This window comes from Ursus americanus, chromosome 4 (assembly GCF_024610735.1).
Source record: "Ursus americanus isolate L20-20 chromosome 4, mUrsAme1.1.p, whole genome shotgun sequence".
Classification (NCBI taxonomy): Eukaryota; Metazoa; Chordata; class Mammalia; order Carnivora; family Ursidae; genus Ursus; species Ursus americanus.
The window spans coordinates 44,748,216-44,763,090 of record NC_142130.1 but is presented as its reverse complement, the minus strand read 5'-3'; the positions used below and the strand labels follow the sequence as shown (position 1 = coordinate 44,763,090).

General features: G+C 44.1%; 1 protein-coding gene across 1 annotated transcript in view; it reads left to right on the top strand.

Annotated features, from left to right (window-relative positions):
* The window catches only part of PLCXD2 (phosphatidylinositol specific phospholipase C X domain containing 2), a 49,220-nt gene that overhangs the window by 27,498 nt on the left and 6,847 nt on the right, over window positions 1-14,875 (top strand). Inside the window, exons 2-3 of the mRNA XM_045785234.2 lie at window positions 2,473-2,933; window positions 8,135-8,376. Of these exons, the coding sequence (XP_045641190.1) occupies window positions 2,473-2,933; window positions 8,135-8,376 (703 nt within the window). The remainder of the gene's footprint in view (window positions 1-2,472; window positions 2,934-8,134; window positions 8,377-14,875) is intronic.

Here is a 14,875-nt window from a genome sequence, read left to right as displayed (position 1 = left end):
GGCTGTCTCTATCTCTCTCGAATAAATAAATAAAATCTTTTAAAAAAAAGTAAAATAACTTCCATTGAATCTAGGGAGAAGAAGAAATTTTGCTACTGACTTTGGGCTATAAAATATTAGGATTTTTTTTATAAGTACTATTAGTGGATTGCAAAATTTGTGATTATTCTATGTGCAGGAGACAGGAGGGCATTTTTTATCCCATGTTTTGAAAAAGAAATAGTTAAATGTACTCAGGCCTGCATGTTACTTCACTCACTCTATATGAGGCAAAAGCTTCCCAGAAAAAGAAAAAAAAAAAGTAGAAGAGCAAAAATATTGATAGTGGTTAATGAGTGACGGCTGGCATTGACCGCTGTAGGTAGGCCTGGGTAGGACAATGCTGTAAAGCATTCTGCAAACAATCTGCTCCATTGTCCTGTCCTTTCCTGTCAAGGGGACAGAAGGGGGTGGCACTGGACATAGGACGTCAGAAAGGAAAAGAGGAAACGGAGAAGGGAACAAAGAGACAGAGACTGAGTATTCCTAGGGAATGGGCACACCCTCCCTCTTCTGGGGGATGGCCGGGCACCATGTGTATCCCCGTGTATCCAGAAACGGTCCCTGGGGCCCCATCGCTGTCACATTGCTGCACAACCCTCGGGCACTGGAAGAGCACTGGAGGTTGTTAGCACATCTCCCTCTGGAGATGAGACTGGGCTCAGCACCAACAAGAAAATACCAGAGGGTATTTGTGTCTTCTCCATGCCTGGATAATGGCTCCTCCCTGAGACCCAGGGAAGAACTAAGTTCAGCGTGAGCCTCGCACTGTATCACGTACGCCATCCTGAACAGCTGGGCTGCTAGTATAATTTAAAAAGAAGAGAGAACTGGCTGTTCACCATCAATGTATAATGTATTCATAATGAATCTCTCAATGAGGAGGGAAAAAGATTTAGGTGCAAGCCAAAGGAAGCGGAGCATTAGGCAAGTATCCTGTGCGTCTCATTAACCGCGACAACCAATACGGAAAGTCCAGGGGGATTTGCTCCACATTTCTATTAGTAATGGCGATTTTTTTTTTTACCTGAAATATGCTAGTAATTTCCTTGCTTGCAAAACTGACTTTGCCTAAGGATTAATAAATATAATTTTCTTAAAAGTTACTGAATAGCCTCCACGTTCTAGAAACTACATACTAATAAAACATTGCTGGTTGCCTACTAATAAAACATTGCTGGTTGCCTTCTTTTTTTCTTCTTTTGCTTTATTTCTGAGAAGATAAAAGGATAAATCCATCCCAGGTTGATTTATTTCAAAGAACATGGAAATAATATGTATTTAAAATGTAGTCAAAAGAGTAATTGATAACCACCAGCTAGTATGAATTAAAAATTTTGATTCTCAAATGGGCAGGAGTGGTAAAGAGCATAGCTGGTAGGGTCAGAAGAAGGGTGGTTTCCTCCTGGATTTATGTGGAATCCCGTGTCAGAGCCAGTCACAGAGCTAGGCACGTGATAATGGCTGCCGCCACAATGACCAATGATCACTGAAAGATATTTGCTGAAGATCATTTTCACCTTGAGTTACTACTGAAGTATTTTCTCACCACAGTTAGAACTGTCTCTCTCATGGTCTCTTAGACTTTCTAACAATAAGATCATCTCAGTATCTGGGAGATTAAATACCCTCTTTTCTTTCAGGCAGAGGAAAGGAACGTACATTTATTTGACCATGTAAGGGCAGATTTGGCTTATTAAGATATGTGTCCAAAAAGAAGGCCATCTGAGTAAGCTGTGCTGAGCTCTTAAAAATGATGACCTGATTTGTCACGAAGTCGTTCTTATGGACTCAGGTTTTCACAATAGTAAAATAGAGTATGTACGATAGCATAAAAAGTAGTATACATGATAGCAGTTGTTTTTTAAAAAAATCTGCCTTTCCTAGAAGGTAAACACCTGTCCCGGAATTACTGAGCTAGATTCAGGGTTCTCCTCTTTGTTTCACCGACTGCACGAATGAAGCAGAGATGCCACCATCATGTGTTCTTCCGCAAGAGACACTCAGGCAACGTCAAGTTTGTCGTCTTATGAGTATTCTTTAGCAGACGTCTTTGTTGTCCCACCATTAATTTATTTCCTCACAAGAGCTTTCCTGAAATGAAATCACTAGATCAAGTGGTATGAATATTTTAAGCTCCTCTTTCCACGCCCGTTTCGAAAGGGGCTTTCCAAAAGGGCGTTGATTAATTCACCTTACGCTAGTCATATGTAAGAATTAGAGCTGCTATTCCAGCCTTACCAAGCTGCTGATAAGACTACATTACTTTTATTTGTGCTTATTTCTAGTCTAGCAAGCTTGAAAATTTTTGCAAGGATTCGCTGACACTTTGTGTGTGTTATTTGCTGATTTTTTTTGCTGCTTCCTAATGGGCGGGGTTCTTTTTCCCAGCGCCACTCTCACCTGCTTTCCCCACCTTTGTTTCTCGCACAGGCTCCCATGATTCGTTCAGCTACTGGGTAGATGAGAAGTCCCCAGTGGGGCCCGACCAAACGGCAGCCATCAAACGCCTGGCCAGGATCTCCTTGGTGAAGAAGCTCATGAAGAAGTGGTCTGTGACGCAGAACCTGACGTTCCGAGAGCAGCTGGAAGCCGGGATCCGCTACTTCGACCTGCGTGTGTCTTCCAAACCCGGGGATGCCGACCAGGAGATCTACTTCATTCACGGACTTTTTGGCATCAAGGTCTGGGACGGGCTGATGGAGATTGACTCATTTCTTACCCAACACCCCCAAGAGATTGTCTTCCTGGATTTCAACCACTTCTACGCCATGGATGAGGCCCACCACAAACGCCTGGTTCTCCGGATCCAGGAGGCCTTCGGAAACAAGCTGTGCTCGGCCTGCAGTGTGGACAGCATGACCCTCCGGGCCCTGTGGGAGAAGAAGTGCCAGGTGAGAGGAAACAGACCAGCTTGCAAGGGCAACAGAGTAACTCTTTCTGCCTTTTCTGTCTCACGGACTGGAAGGCAGCTCACCGCAGGGCTCTCAGGCTAGAAGGCAAAGTTTATTTGGAGTATTAAACAGACACACCCTGGGTCCTGGGCTCTCAGATAGATTCAATGACTCTAGGATCTGCCCACCAGTTCCTGGGCACTGGTGAACTGGGATTAACACCTGCCAAATAGTTAGTTTGTTGGGCAGCCTGTTGGAAGCGTCTAAATTGACTTTGGGTGGCCTGGCCAGAACCAGCCCAAGGCAACTTCGTGAAATTGGACCAGTTGGTGATTACCACTTCCTTTCTTACCTCCCATAGAATCCTTTTTCAGGCTCCTAGTTCCCCTTAGGGATAGTTGGGTCCATCCTGCCTTTAACTCAATGTCAGATAATCCCTGCATTAGCTGACAAAAGCATGTAAGTGACTCATCTCAGAGATGTTAACATTTTAAAAGGCTATTTTAACAGATTTGGGGGCCTGGCCTAGGGATTGAAGGAAAAACCGAGCAAAGCGATCCAGGCTGGAGAGCATTCCCAGGTCCCTCAAGCTTAGAAGAGCCTCCAAACTTAGGCCTTGAGGGACATACTCAAGCAAAGGAATATGGGCCTCAGATATATTCTGCTCTGCTCCCACGGGATGATAGACTGTGGGAGAGGAGAGCTTCAGGAAAGGTCAGCCTCCAGTTTAGACTCTCTTTAAAAAAAGAAAGAAAGCCAAGCCCCTTTCATTCAGGTTGCTCCCTTACTCATAGGTACAGTAACCAAAGCATCTTAAAGAGGCAGCTATTTTTGAACTTGGGGAAGAGCTTTTAATTAAAAATCAATTAAAGATGATTTACTTGCAGCTATTCATGGAACATCAAGTATGTGCCAAGCACCAGTCCAAGCCCTTGGGATAAATTAGTAAATAAAACAAAGATCCTTGCCTTCATGGGGCTTTCATTTGGGTGTAAGGAAATAGATCATAGATAATTGCCATAATAAATACATTACATAAAATGCTAGAAAGTGATATGAAAGATGAAAACAGAGGCAAGCGTGGTTAGGAGGAACCAGTTTTTCTGTGGGTTGGAGGGTTGATCTCAATTTTAAATAGGTTGATCAGGGTAGATATTTGAGGGAGTTAATCACGTGGCTGTTCGGGGAAGAGCTTTCCCAGCAGAGGAACCCGCCAGAGCCTGATTCTCCTTGAGGAGAAGCAGGGACCACGGGGCTGGAGAGCAGAGCCACAGGAGGAGGTCAGAGATCGTGGGTGATGGGGTGGGCACTCAGGCTTTCACTCTGAGGGAGGAAGGTTCTAGAAGGATTCTGAGTACAGGGTGCTGTGTCCTGAATTACACTGTAATGGGATCTCTGTGGCTGCTAGGAAGAAAGCAGGGGTAGGAGGGCAGAGAAAGGAGGGGAACCAATGAGGAGCACTAGTGGGAAATGGTCAGATTTGGAATCTATGGGGATGTAGAGCCAACGGGGTTTTCCAATGGATGGGGATTCTGGGCACAAAAGAAACAGCCTTCAGGGATGACTCCCAGGTTTGGCCCGAGTAACTGGAAACCCAAGGTGGTTTTGCACACTTCTAAAAGGGCTGGATGCCTTTGACGCTACGGAGACTAATGAGTTAGCTGTCAGTATCTGTTAAAATTGATCTGAGCCACTTTTCCCCACTAAAACTTTGTACGTGATGTTTTGCCAAATGTTTATCACACCTCCGCCCCTAAACCTGGGCTGATATCTTTTCAAACTCACAAGTCTAATTTGGAGGGTTTTTTTTTTCTTAGTGAAGTCTCTTACAATATGAGATAATATTAATAACAAGGTCACCTTAACAGCTAACCTTTATTGAACCTTTACACTGTGTTAGGTACATGGATTAGCACATTTAATCCTCTCCACAACACTATGAGGTAGGTGTTTTGTCATTACCCTCATTCTACCGATGAGTAAACTGAGGCATGGAGAGACTAAGCAACTTGCCCGAGAGAACATTCCTAGTCAGTGGTGAAAGCCAAGATTGAGCCATCGGCTATTTGGCTCCCCAGAGCTCCCACAGCTTCTGATGCTATCCCAGGGCCGTCCCCTCATCTTGGCGGTTTTCACAACTAGGATTATAGATTATGCTAATAAGACCACTTTCTCCTTATTCATGAGTCCCTATTATCAGAGGGTCTCAGAGGTTTCACAGAATGGAATAAAGGGCTGGAGATCTGTAAGAAGGGTTTTGAATTTGGGATTCAGGTCAGGTTAGATCTCAGTACAGCTGGGTTTGACAATCAGATATCTGTTATAAATATAGGTTTATAATTTTGCGCTCAGATTGTGTCCTGGATGGACTGCCGTATTGCATACCGAATTGTTTGGAAGTCTACAGGAGTAAGAGGTATCGTCAGGAATAATGACTGGGGGTGGGGGGGGGGACAGTGAATTTCTAGTAGCAGAGTGATGAGCTATTCTTGTTTTTAAGTAAGGGCTGATCTGTGTCTTTCAACTACAACTACTCCGAAAATTACGAAGGAACGACACTGTGATGACATGTCAGAAGGGAGAGTGTCATCCATTTGAATTCTAGGATCTTCCTGCTCTTCTTGGTTTCCTGAAGTTTTCCCTGCCGTGTCTCTTCTTAAAAGCAAAACAGAGACGTCACAGGCATCAGTGATCTACCCCTGTTGGGGGAGGGCCCTACTGTGGTTAAACTTTAAATATTCATTGTGTAATGAGCTGCCTTGCGTGGAACCCCCTGAGTATTTGATCACTACAATTTCATAGCAAGAAGTGGACGACCATTCAAATTTCATTTACTCAACATAACAATTACATCACAGCTCACTGATACGTGTACATCGTGGGGTACAGTGAATTAGAAGATTTAATCTATGGTTTAGCAGTATTTAGAATCTTAATGAGAAGGTAGGAGTACCTAACACTTATAAAATACAAACCAACCGATACACAATTGCAAGATAAACTGCCTCAGATGTACTGTTTGAAGAAAGGGGTTTGTAAGCAGTCAACTGAAAAATAGTACATAGCATAAATCTGTAGTCCAGAAGCCTCCAGGAAAGGACCTATCAGAATAAGAGGAGGTCAGTCAAGGAATAATTTTCAAAAGAAACTAGATTTCAAATCCGAGTCTCCAGAGAAAAACTGAACATAAATTGCTGAGCTGGAGGGGAGAGTATTTCAGAGAAAAATATGGCAGAGCAAGGTAGGGAGGCAAATGCAAACCACAGGCCCTAGGGCAAGAATTATTGCCCCTAGAATTCCACAGAATAACTGGTTTGCTGGACCAGCCTCCTCGTGGAAACAAATTCTCCCTCTAAGCCTCACGATCAGATGGCCCAGGCGCTTGCAGAAACGCATAAAGCGCCTTTTGTGTGATTTGTCCCATTTGCACCTTTCCTGAGGCAGAGTAAAGCGCAGCACTGGCACTGCTCAGGGCCAGCCCGGCCAGGGAAGCATCGCACAGCCTCCCGCCTCTCCCGCCATCCGCTGCACCGGACAGCCGGCCTCCCTTTCCGAGGCAGGAGACCCCAGCCTTCCAGCTTTCCGATTACACCGCCAGCAGGGAATCCTCCCCATCTCCCCCGCAATCTGCTTACTATGAGCCAGTGATTAACCTCATTAACACACGTGTTTACCACAGGCCTCATTAGCAGTCAGACATTTCTCAACACCATTAAAAACAGCACGAACGACTATTAGGCTGGTGGGTACGTGCAGCCTGACGCGCCCTAGCTCTGGGCCTGCACCTTAGAGCGAAACACACCGGAAGCCAGACACACCTTTAGAGCCCGGCTTCTTGGGTGCCGGGGGGATTATGCTCTCGGGCTAGCTGTCTGGGGATTGCAGTCCAGGGGGTGTGAACACGCTGGACATTCCTCCAGAAAGAGATACTAGTGCTTGGGAGCCCGGAAAATATGCTACTTCCAGAAACCTAAGCAGCAGAGCTCTGAATTGGGACAATCAAAATAGCAACTCCCCGTCCCTCGGCTGCCTCTCAGAAGCTAATTAATGCTGTGGATATGGCTTGCTAATTATTTTCAACATCACCACCAGCCCCGAGAGGTCCCACTGGAGACCCATCGCCTCCTGGAAGTCTGCGCTGCCTGGAGGAGCGCCCTCCCTACCCGGAAGGGTTATTTCCTCAGTCGGCTCGCGTGACTGAAACTCAGGGTACTCCCAGATGAGTGCCGTGTGTTGGTCTCAGGCCCGGGAGCGTCTGTTTCATGAGCACAGAGCACAGGAGTCCTACTGGTAGAGGGCGCTAGCCACGGGGCTCTCCATCCGGGGCTCAGAGCCTCAAGGGGAGGGGCATGGGCAGGATTTAAGCAGTCTGTGAATTTGGACGGGAAAAATCTACATATTTATTCCCTCTCACCTGGAACTGAAAATTCATATACCCACTGATTATGAGTGCAGGCAATCAGCCGCAGCAGTATCGGCCCTACCTGTGACTTTGTCCCCATAGAAATCACAGGTATTTCTGTATCACATTACAGTTATTTGAAATATCATTTATACTCATCGTTAACTCAAAATGATGAACTTATTAGACTTACAACAAAATACGTTTATTTAATCTATTTATTATGAAGCATGTACACTAATTTATTACAAATTTAATAATATATTGATAGCTGCATTTTGGTCTCATTGATTTTCTTTGTAATCCTATTTTATTTTATACATTTATTTATTTTAAAGATTTTATTTATTTATTTGACAGAGAGAGAGACAGCCAGCGAGAGAGGGAACACAAGCAGGGGGAGTGGGAGAGGAGGAAGCAGGCTCCCAGCGGAGGAGCCTGATGTGGGGCTCGATCCCAGGACCCTGGGATCACGCCCTGAGCCGAAGGCAGATGCTTAATGACTGAGCCACCCAGGCGCCCCATTATTTTATACATTCATTTAAAGTGCAGTCTGAGAAGAGGTTCAGGATTTTACCATACTTCCAGAGGTGTTCGCGACAAAAATAATCTTCAACTTCAGACATACACAAGTGCTTAAATCTTTGCTTATTGATTTCTCTAAATACATACCCATAAAATTCTCGAATTCCTACATACTCTTATTTGTTTGCCTTTATTCCTAGCAATCAGGGCAAAGCCAAGGAATTAACATGCAGCTTATTCATGAATTGTTCTTTCTCTGTTTTGAATGTTTCAGGTTCTTATTTTCTATCACTGTCCCTTCTACAAGCAATACCCCTTCCTGTGGCCGGGAAAGAAGATCCCAGCGCCCTGGGCAAACACCACAAGTGTGCACAAACTAATCCTCTTCTTGGAGACCACTCTGAGTGAGCGGGCCCCGCGTGGCTCCTTCCACGTCTCGCAAGCGATTCTCACTCCCAGAGTGAAGACCATCGCCCGAGGCCTGGTTGGTGGACTCAAGAACACTCTGGTTCATAGGTAAGAATTGGCTTCTACTTTACGAGTAAGGTTTGTTGGGTTGGGTTTTTTGTTTTTGGGTTTTTTTAAGAAAACTTATCTTGATTCTGAATAAATAGCAGTAAAATCATATAGTTTGAAGATTTTAGGATAACAACAAAACAAAAAACAAAAAACCTCAGATTTGAAAAGGCTGTGCATTTGAGGGGGTTTGCATTAAATGTGGCCAAAGGGCCTCTAAGTACTTTGTTAACATATCTATTAGACCGTAAATACTCTCTAATGTTGATGCTGAGGCAAAGCACTTTATTTGGATCACGTCCCGTCCTTGCCCCCGCCTTTGCAGCTGGCCCAAGTACTCATTTAAAAAGCGTTAAATGAGAATGAGGCTGTGCTAGGTGCCAGGGATTCAGAGGTGGCCTACAAAGGTTTGTCCCTTCCGTAGTGACAGTGAATCCTGAGAAGCAGCTCCCGATGGGACCTGCAGCGGCCATCGTTTCACATCCTACACCTTTAGTCAGCAGCTCCAGATATGTTGTGTTAGATGATGTCCTATATCCCGGACACCACAAATGATAGGTGTCACCTAGAAAGAGCAGGGCTTGTATATCTGTACCTATACGTGTGTGTGCCTATGGATTTGGATAAAGGGAATGTTATAAATACATCTGGATAATAGGACATCCTTCCAATCCAGGCTGAGGAAGAGAATACGTTTGGGGAACAAGGCCTATTTACGGGACTCTCTTCTGTTCCTGAGTGGTAAGCACCAGCGTTTAGGTAGTGAAAGATTCTTCCAAAAATGTGGCTCTGAGTTTGGATGGCATCACTCCAGATAACAGAAGTTCATCTGGCAAGAGTTCAGATAGCAAAAAGCACCTGAACTTTTGTTCCCTGGTGCGAACTGCTTATGTTGGCCATAAACAAAACCAGAAACGCTTACTGAGGGGGCTCTACTAAGTTTTAAGTGAATTACTTGTGCTGAACTTGGAAAAGAGAATGTCATAAACCAGAGAATTGTCATAAAAAAGAGAATTGTCATAAACCAATGCTGTATCTCTGAAAGATCCGGAATGACAAACTTTCTTGTTTTATATGTTCATGTAACACACCATTTTCCTCATGCATTTGGTAAATTTGTAGATTAATATTCATTCATTCATTCATTCAACAAAGATTGAGTACTTAGGAGGAGCTAGGTCTAGAGATACAAGGGAAACAATATACTCTCTGTCCTCATGGAACTTAAGTCAATCAGGAAAAATAAACATGTAAATTTCTATAAAGCAATGTGAAAAATTAACGTAATAAAGTCTGTGCAGAGAGTTGTACTAATAAGGGAGAGAAAGTATTTAAAAATAAGGGTAAGTTACATCTGTATACTGTAATTTAAAATATAAATTACTCTCTTGCAGAGGATTTCATTTGATTCTTAAATTAAGCCAGCCTCCAGGTCTAGATTACATTATTGTCCCCATTTCAGATGGGACTCAGTAAGGCTAAGTGACCCAGACCCACATAGCTGGTAAGAGTCAATAATACGCCATAACTCTGGACTTCTAACTGTTGTGCTGTTGCCCTTTTCCACGTTCACCACTGACTTGAATATAGCATATTTCATCGCTCTGCTCCTTTCTGCTCCACTGGCCTGTAATTGTCTTACTAGTCCCTGAATCTGGTCAGATCTTTCTGGTTACAGCTGTCAACCCACAAAGTCACAATGCTTTTCATACCTGTAAATTCCTAGAACTTTCATCCAGCTACACAGGAGGCACAAAGCTCTTTCACTTAGTGGTAATGATGGCAGCATGTGCCCAAAGCCAAGGGATCCCAGCATGCCGGAGCCCTCGCTGGTGGCAGCGGATGTCTCAAGACTGGGAAGATACTTGGGCCTCTCCCCTCTGCAGGTCTCAAGAATATGACAGGGATGCAGCATGCATTCCTAAGCCTCCACATCCACTGAAGGGAGAAACAAAGTCAAGAGTTTGTTCCCAAACACCAGCAGGACCTGTGGCTGTCGTTTCCCCTGGGCAGTTGAACAAACATAGGAGAGAAGCATTTCTAATCCCCAAGAGCTCTATCCTGAGATACAAGGGGTGCTATCAGACTGGTTCCTGAGCACTGGTTAGCAGCTTAACCGAGAGAAAAAAGATCATGTAGGTATATTTTCCCACAATTGTAGAGGTGATTTTTTTTTTCCAGCAGGAAGTTAACCTAACTCTTGGTGAAACTTTGGACCTGAGATCTTGTTCGCTTTGGTTCATCACCCTGAAAGGAAGCCATGAAAAATAGAGCCATTCTGGGGCGCCTGGGTGGCACAGCAGTTAAGCGTCTGCCTTCGGCTCAGGGCGTGATCCCGGCGATCCGGGATCGAGCCCCACATCAGGCTCCTCGGCTATGAGCCTGCTTCTTCCTCTCCCACTCCCCCTGCTTGTGTTCCCTCTCTCGCTGGCTGTCTCTATCTCTGTCAACTAAATAAATAAAAAAAAAAAATCTTAAAAAAAAAAAAAAGAAAAGAAAAATAGAGCCATTCTGTCTGAATTTCTATGGTAGATTTCCCTAGATTCTTAGAAACCTTGCACTCCCACTGAAATCAAATGAAAGCAAGATTTGCCAAAGCTCAAGGACGGAGCAGCCATGAGCCATAGAAGGGGACTCAGACTGAAGTCAGAAGCCTGAGACGAAGCCTGACCTGGCCCCTGTTATGGGCTGAATTATGTTCCCTGGAAATTTGTAAGTTGAAGCCCTAGGCCCCAGTATCTCAGGATGTGACCGTTGGAGACAGAGTCTTTAAAGAGGTGATTAAGTTAAAACGAGGCTGTTAGGTGGGCCCTAATCCAGTCTGACTAGTGTCCTTAGAGACCCCAGGGGTGTGTGCACTCAGAGAAAAGATGACGTGAGGAACCAGCAAGAAAGCAGCCATCTACAAGCCAAGGAGAAAAATCTCAGAAGAACCCAAACCTGCCAACATCTCGATCCCAGACTCCCAGCCTCAGAACTGTGAGAAAATACATTTTTGTTATTGAAGCCACCCAGTCTGGCATTTTCTGTGGCAGCCCTAGCACATCAGTGTAGTCTCTTAACTACAGGGTGGCCTTGGACAAATTTCCTGAGCTCTCTGAGCTGTCTCTTTCCCGCCGCTTAGGGGGTTAATACTGCTGCACAAAACTGTAGCGTCTTAGCATAAAAATCCTACCACAGTGACTGGCACAAAATAGGCATGCCCATCTCTATCTGTAAAGAAACCCAGAAACACAGGGTCAGCCTTCTTCTCAGTGGGCTTCAAAGGCAAAGGGGAGTTTCTAACTGACTGCTCTGCTCATGGGACTGGGTGCTTCACGGGCCTGTTGGCAATATCCTGCTCAGCAATCTGCCCTGATCTCTCCTTGCTAAAGTTAAGAAAATAAGGCCGCTTCTCCGCACAGTGAGTTCTACGTTTTCCTGTCTTTGTACGTGATCCTGGTTATCTGATCCATGCCTTGAGGAAGGTTGATACGTGCAACCCGAAGCTGACATAGAGCTCTTTGTCACCGGAGACCGCAGGTGGACGCCTGTCCTGCATTTCTCTGCTCGGGCTCCAGGGATCCCCTGTGGTTTGGCCCTGGAGTTGCTAACCAAGCCTTAAATTCTCATTTCCCCATGATGACCAGAAGATGGCGCCAGCATTTCATACCTAAACACTGACCGGCAGATTTCTTTTTTTCCTTCCTTCCTTCCTTCCTTCCTTCCTTCCTTCCTTCCTTCCTTCCTTCCTTCCTTCCTTTTTTTTTTTTTTAAGTAAGCTCTACACCCAATGTGGGGCTTGAACTCATGACCCTGAGATCAAGAGTCGTATTGCTCTACTGACTGAACCAACCAGGTGGCCCTGGCTAGTGGATTTTAAAAAGAAGTCTTGGGGCATCCAAGTGGCAAAGTCAGTTGAGCATCTGACTCTTGGTTTTGGATCATGTTGTCATCTCAGGGCTGTGATCTCAGGGTAATGGTATGGAGCCCCGACTGGGGCTCTGCGCTCAGCTCAGGGTCTGCTTGAGATTCTCTCCACCCCCAGTCTCTGTGTGTGTGTGTCTCTAAAATAAATAAATAACTCTTAAAATATAAAGTAAAACAAAAAGAAGTCTTGAATGGGTCAGGCTCAGGACTGCAGTGGCCTTCCTGTGGCCACTATGTATTCCAGGTCTCTGTTGCCAAGGGAAGACGGTACTTGTGGTGCTTCATGCTTGGCCTTCAAATATCTCTTCCCGACACTGTACCATGTGTGATTTCTTCTCTCGTGTGAAACACTCACATAGTGCTTCCTATATCCCAGGCAAAGTTCTAAGCACTTAACATGTATACTTTATTTAATCTCCCCCCAAAATCTCCATGAGATAAGTAGTAGTATTATCCCCATTTTACAGGGGAAGAGACTGAGGCATGAAGAAATTGAATAAGTTAAGGTCTATTAAATCTTCAGGAGACCCAGTTAAAAATAGACTTACTCCTGTGATGGCAGCTTGTTAAATCCTAATTAACCTACTAACATAAAAATGCAAATTGGTTTATGAGATGGATTTTATAGCCCACGGTCAGTTCTCGAGGCCACTGAATGAGGGAAGTGACCCAGGACTGATCATTCTTGTTGTGAGAAGAGGAAAAGAAATGCTAGCAAGGCCTTGACGGGCTCATCTAGGAGGAGACTGAGAGGTCAGGATGTATGTTTAAAGGGAGGGCAGCCTGGAAAGAGAAGAGGACAACCAAGGAGAGCGTCACCAGAGGAAGAGCAGGGGGCCCCTTAAGATAAAAGTATGTTTAATTTTGGCCTAGAGCAAATCCTTCCCAAAAAATCTCCAGTCCCAGGATGCCTGGGTGGCTTAGCTGGTTAAGCGTCTGCCTTTGGCTCAGGTCATGATCCCAGGATCCTGGGATCGAGCCCTGCATCAGGTTTTCTGTTCAGCAGGGAGCCTATTCCTCCCTCTCCCTCTGCTCCTCCCCCCCCCCGCTCTCTCTTTCTCTCTCAAATAAATAAATAACATCTTTAAAAAAAAATCTCCAGTCCCTTAACCAAAACATAAGACATGGGTTGTGTCTTCCTTAAAGTCTCCCCAGATGCCAGACTATGCAATACACTTGACTTCGCCCTCCTCTCTACCCTCCAAGATATTTATATTTCCTGCCAATACAGAAGGTATCACATTAAATTATTGTCATTTGTTGATGTCACTAAATTATGAGCTGCTTCGGGCAAAACATTCTGGCTATCACATGGAAAATCCTTGAATTATAAAATGTGACCAACCTACTGTGTATATGAGCATTGGTCCATTAAGAAGCCACTCATAGTTCTGGAATAACTGTATATCCATACGGGAGAAGTGAAACCCGACCCCTACTGCAAACCATACATAAAAATTAGCTTGAGATGGATCTTGGATCTAACAGGAAAGTAAAGCCATAAAGCTTATAGAAGAAAACAGGAAAATATTTTTGTGACTTGGGACTAGGAAAAGCTTCCTAGATAGGTCACAGAAATTATAAAAGAAAAAAAGTTAAGGAATTGAGCTCACCAAAATATGCCATTAAGAAAATTAGTAGACAAGCTATAGGCAAGGATAAAATATCAAAAAGCATATTCGAGAAAAGACTAGTATCTAGAATGTATAAGTAACTTCTACAGGTCAGCAATTAAAAGAAAAAGAAAAGAATGGGTGAAAGAATTGGGCAGGTACTTTGCAAAGCAGACATGCAAATGGCCAATAAGTATGTTACAAACAGCTCAGCCTTACTAGTCATCAGAAGAATGCAAATTAAAACACTCTTAGGTATCTTTACATACCTGCTAGAATGGCTAAAATTAAAAAGACTAATCATGCCAAGTTTTGGAGAGGCTCTGAAGTAACCAGGACTCTCATCCTTTGTTGATGGGAATATATCATGGAACAACCTCTTTGGAAAAAGATCTGGAAGTTTCTTATAAAACTAAATGTTAACCTACCATGTACTAAAGCAGTTTTAGTCCTTGGTCTTTATCCAAAGGAAGTGAAAGTAAATGTCCACAAAAAGACTTAGATAAGAATGCCCATAACAGTTTTAGCCATGATATCCAAACATTAGTAACATCCCATTGATTCATGAGTAAGAAAATGGATAAACAAACTGCAGCACATTCATGCAGTGGGATACTGCGTAATTAAGATGAAGAACTAGCTACCGATGTATGCAAGAGCCTGGGTAGATTCCAGAACCATCATGCTGAATGAAAGAACCTCACACTAAAGAATACATATTGCATGAAATGACATGAAGTTCTAGAACAGGCAAATTTAATCAATGCTAAAAAAAAAAAAATAGAATAATTGTTGCCCCTGGGAGGATGCGGGCAGGGATTGATGAGAAAGGTACATGCAGGAACCTTCTGGTGTGGTATTCTGTCCCTTGATGTGGGTGTGCATTACGTATATACACTTGTCACAACTCGACTAGTGGACGCTTAAGGTTTGCCCATTTTATTGGATGCGAGTTTATGTCAAAAGAAAAATTAAAG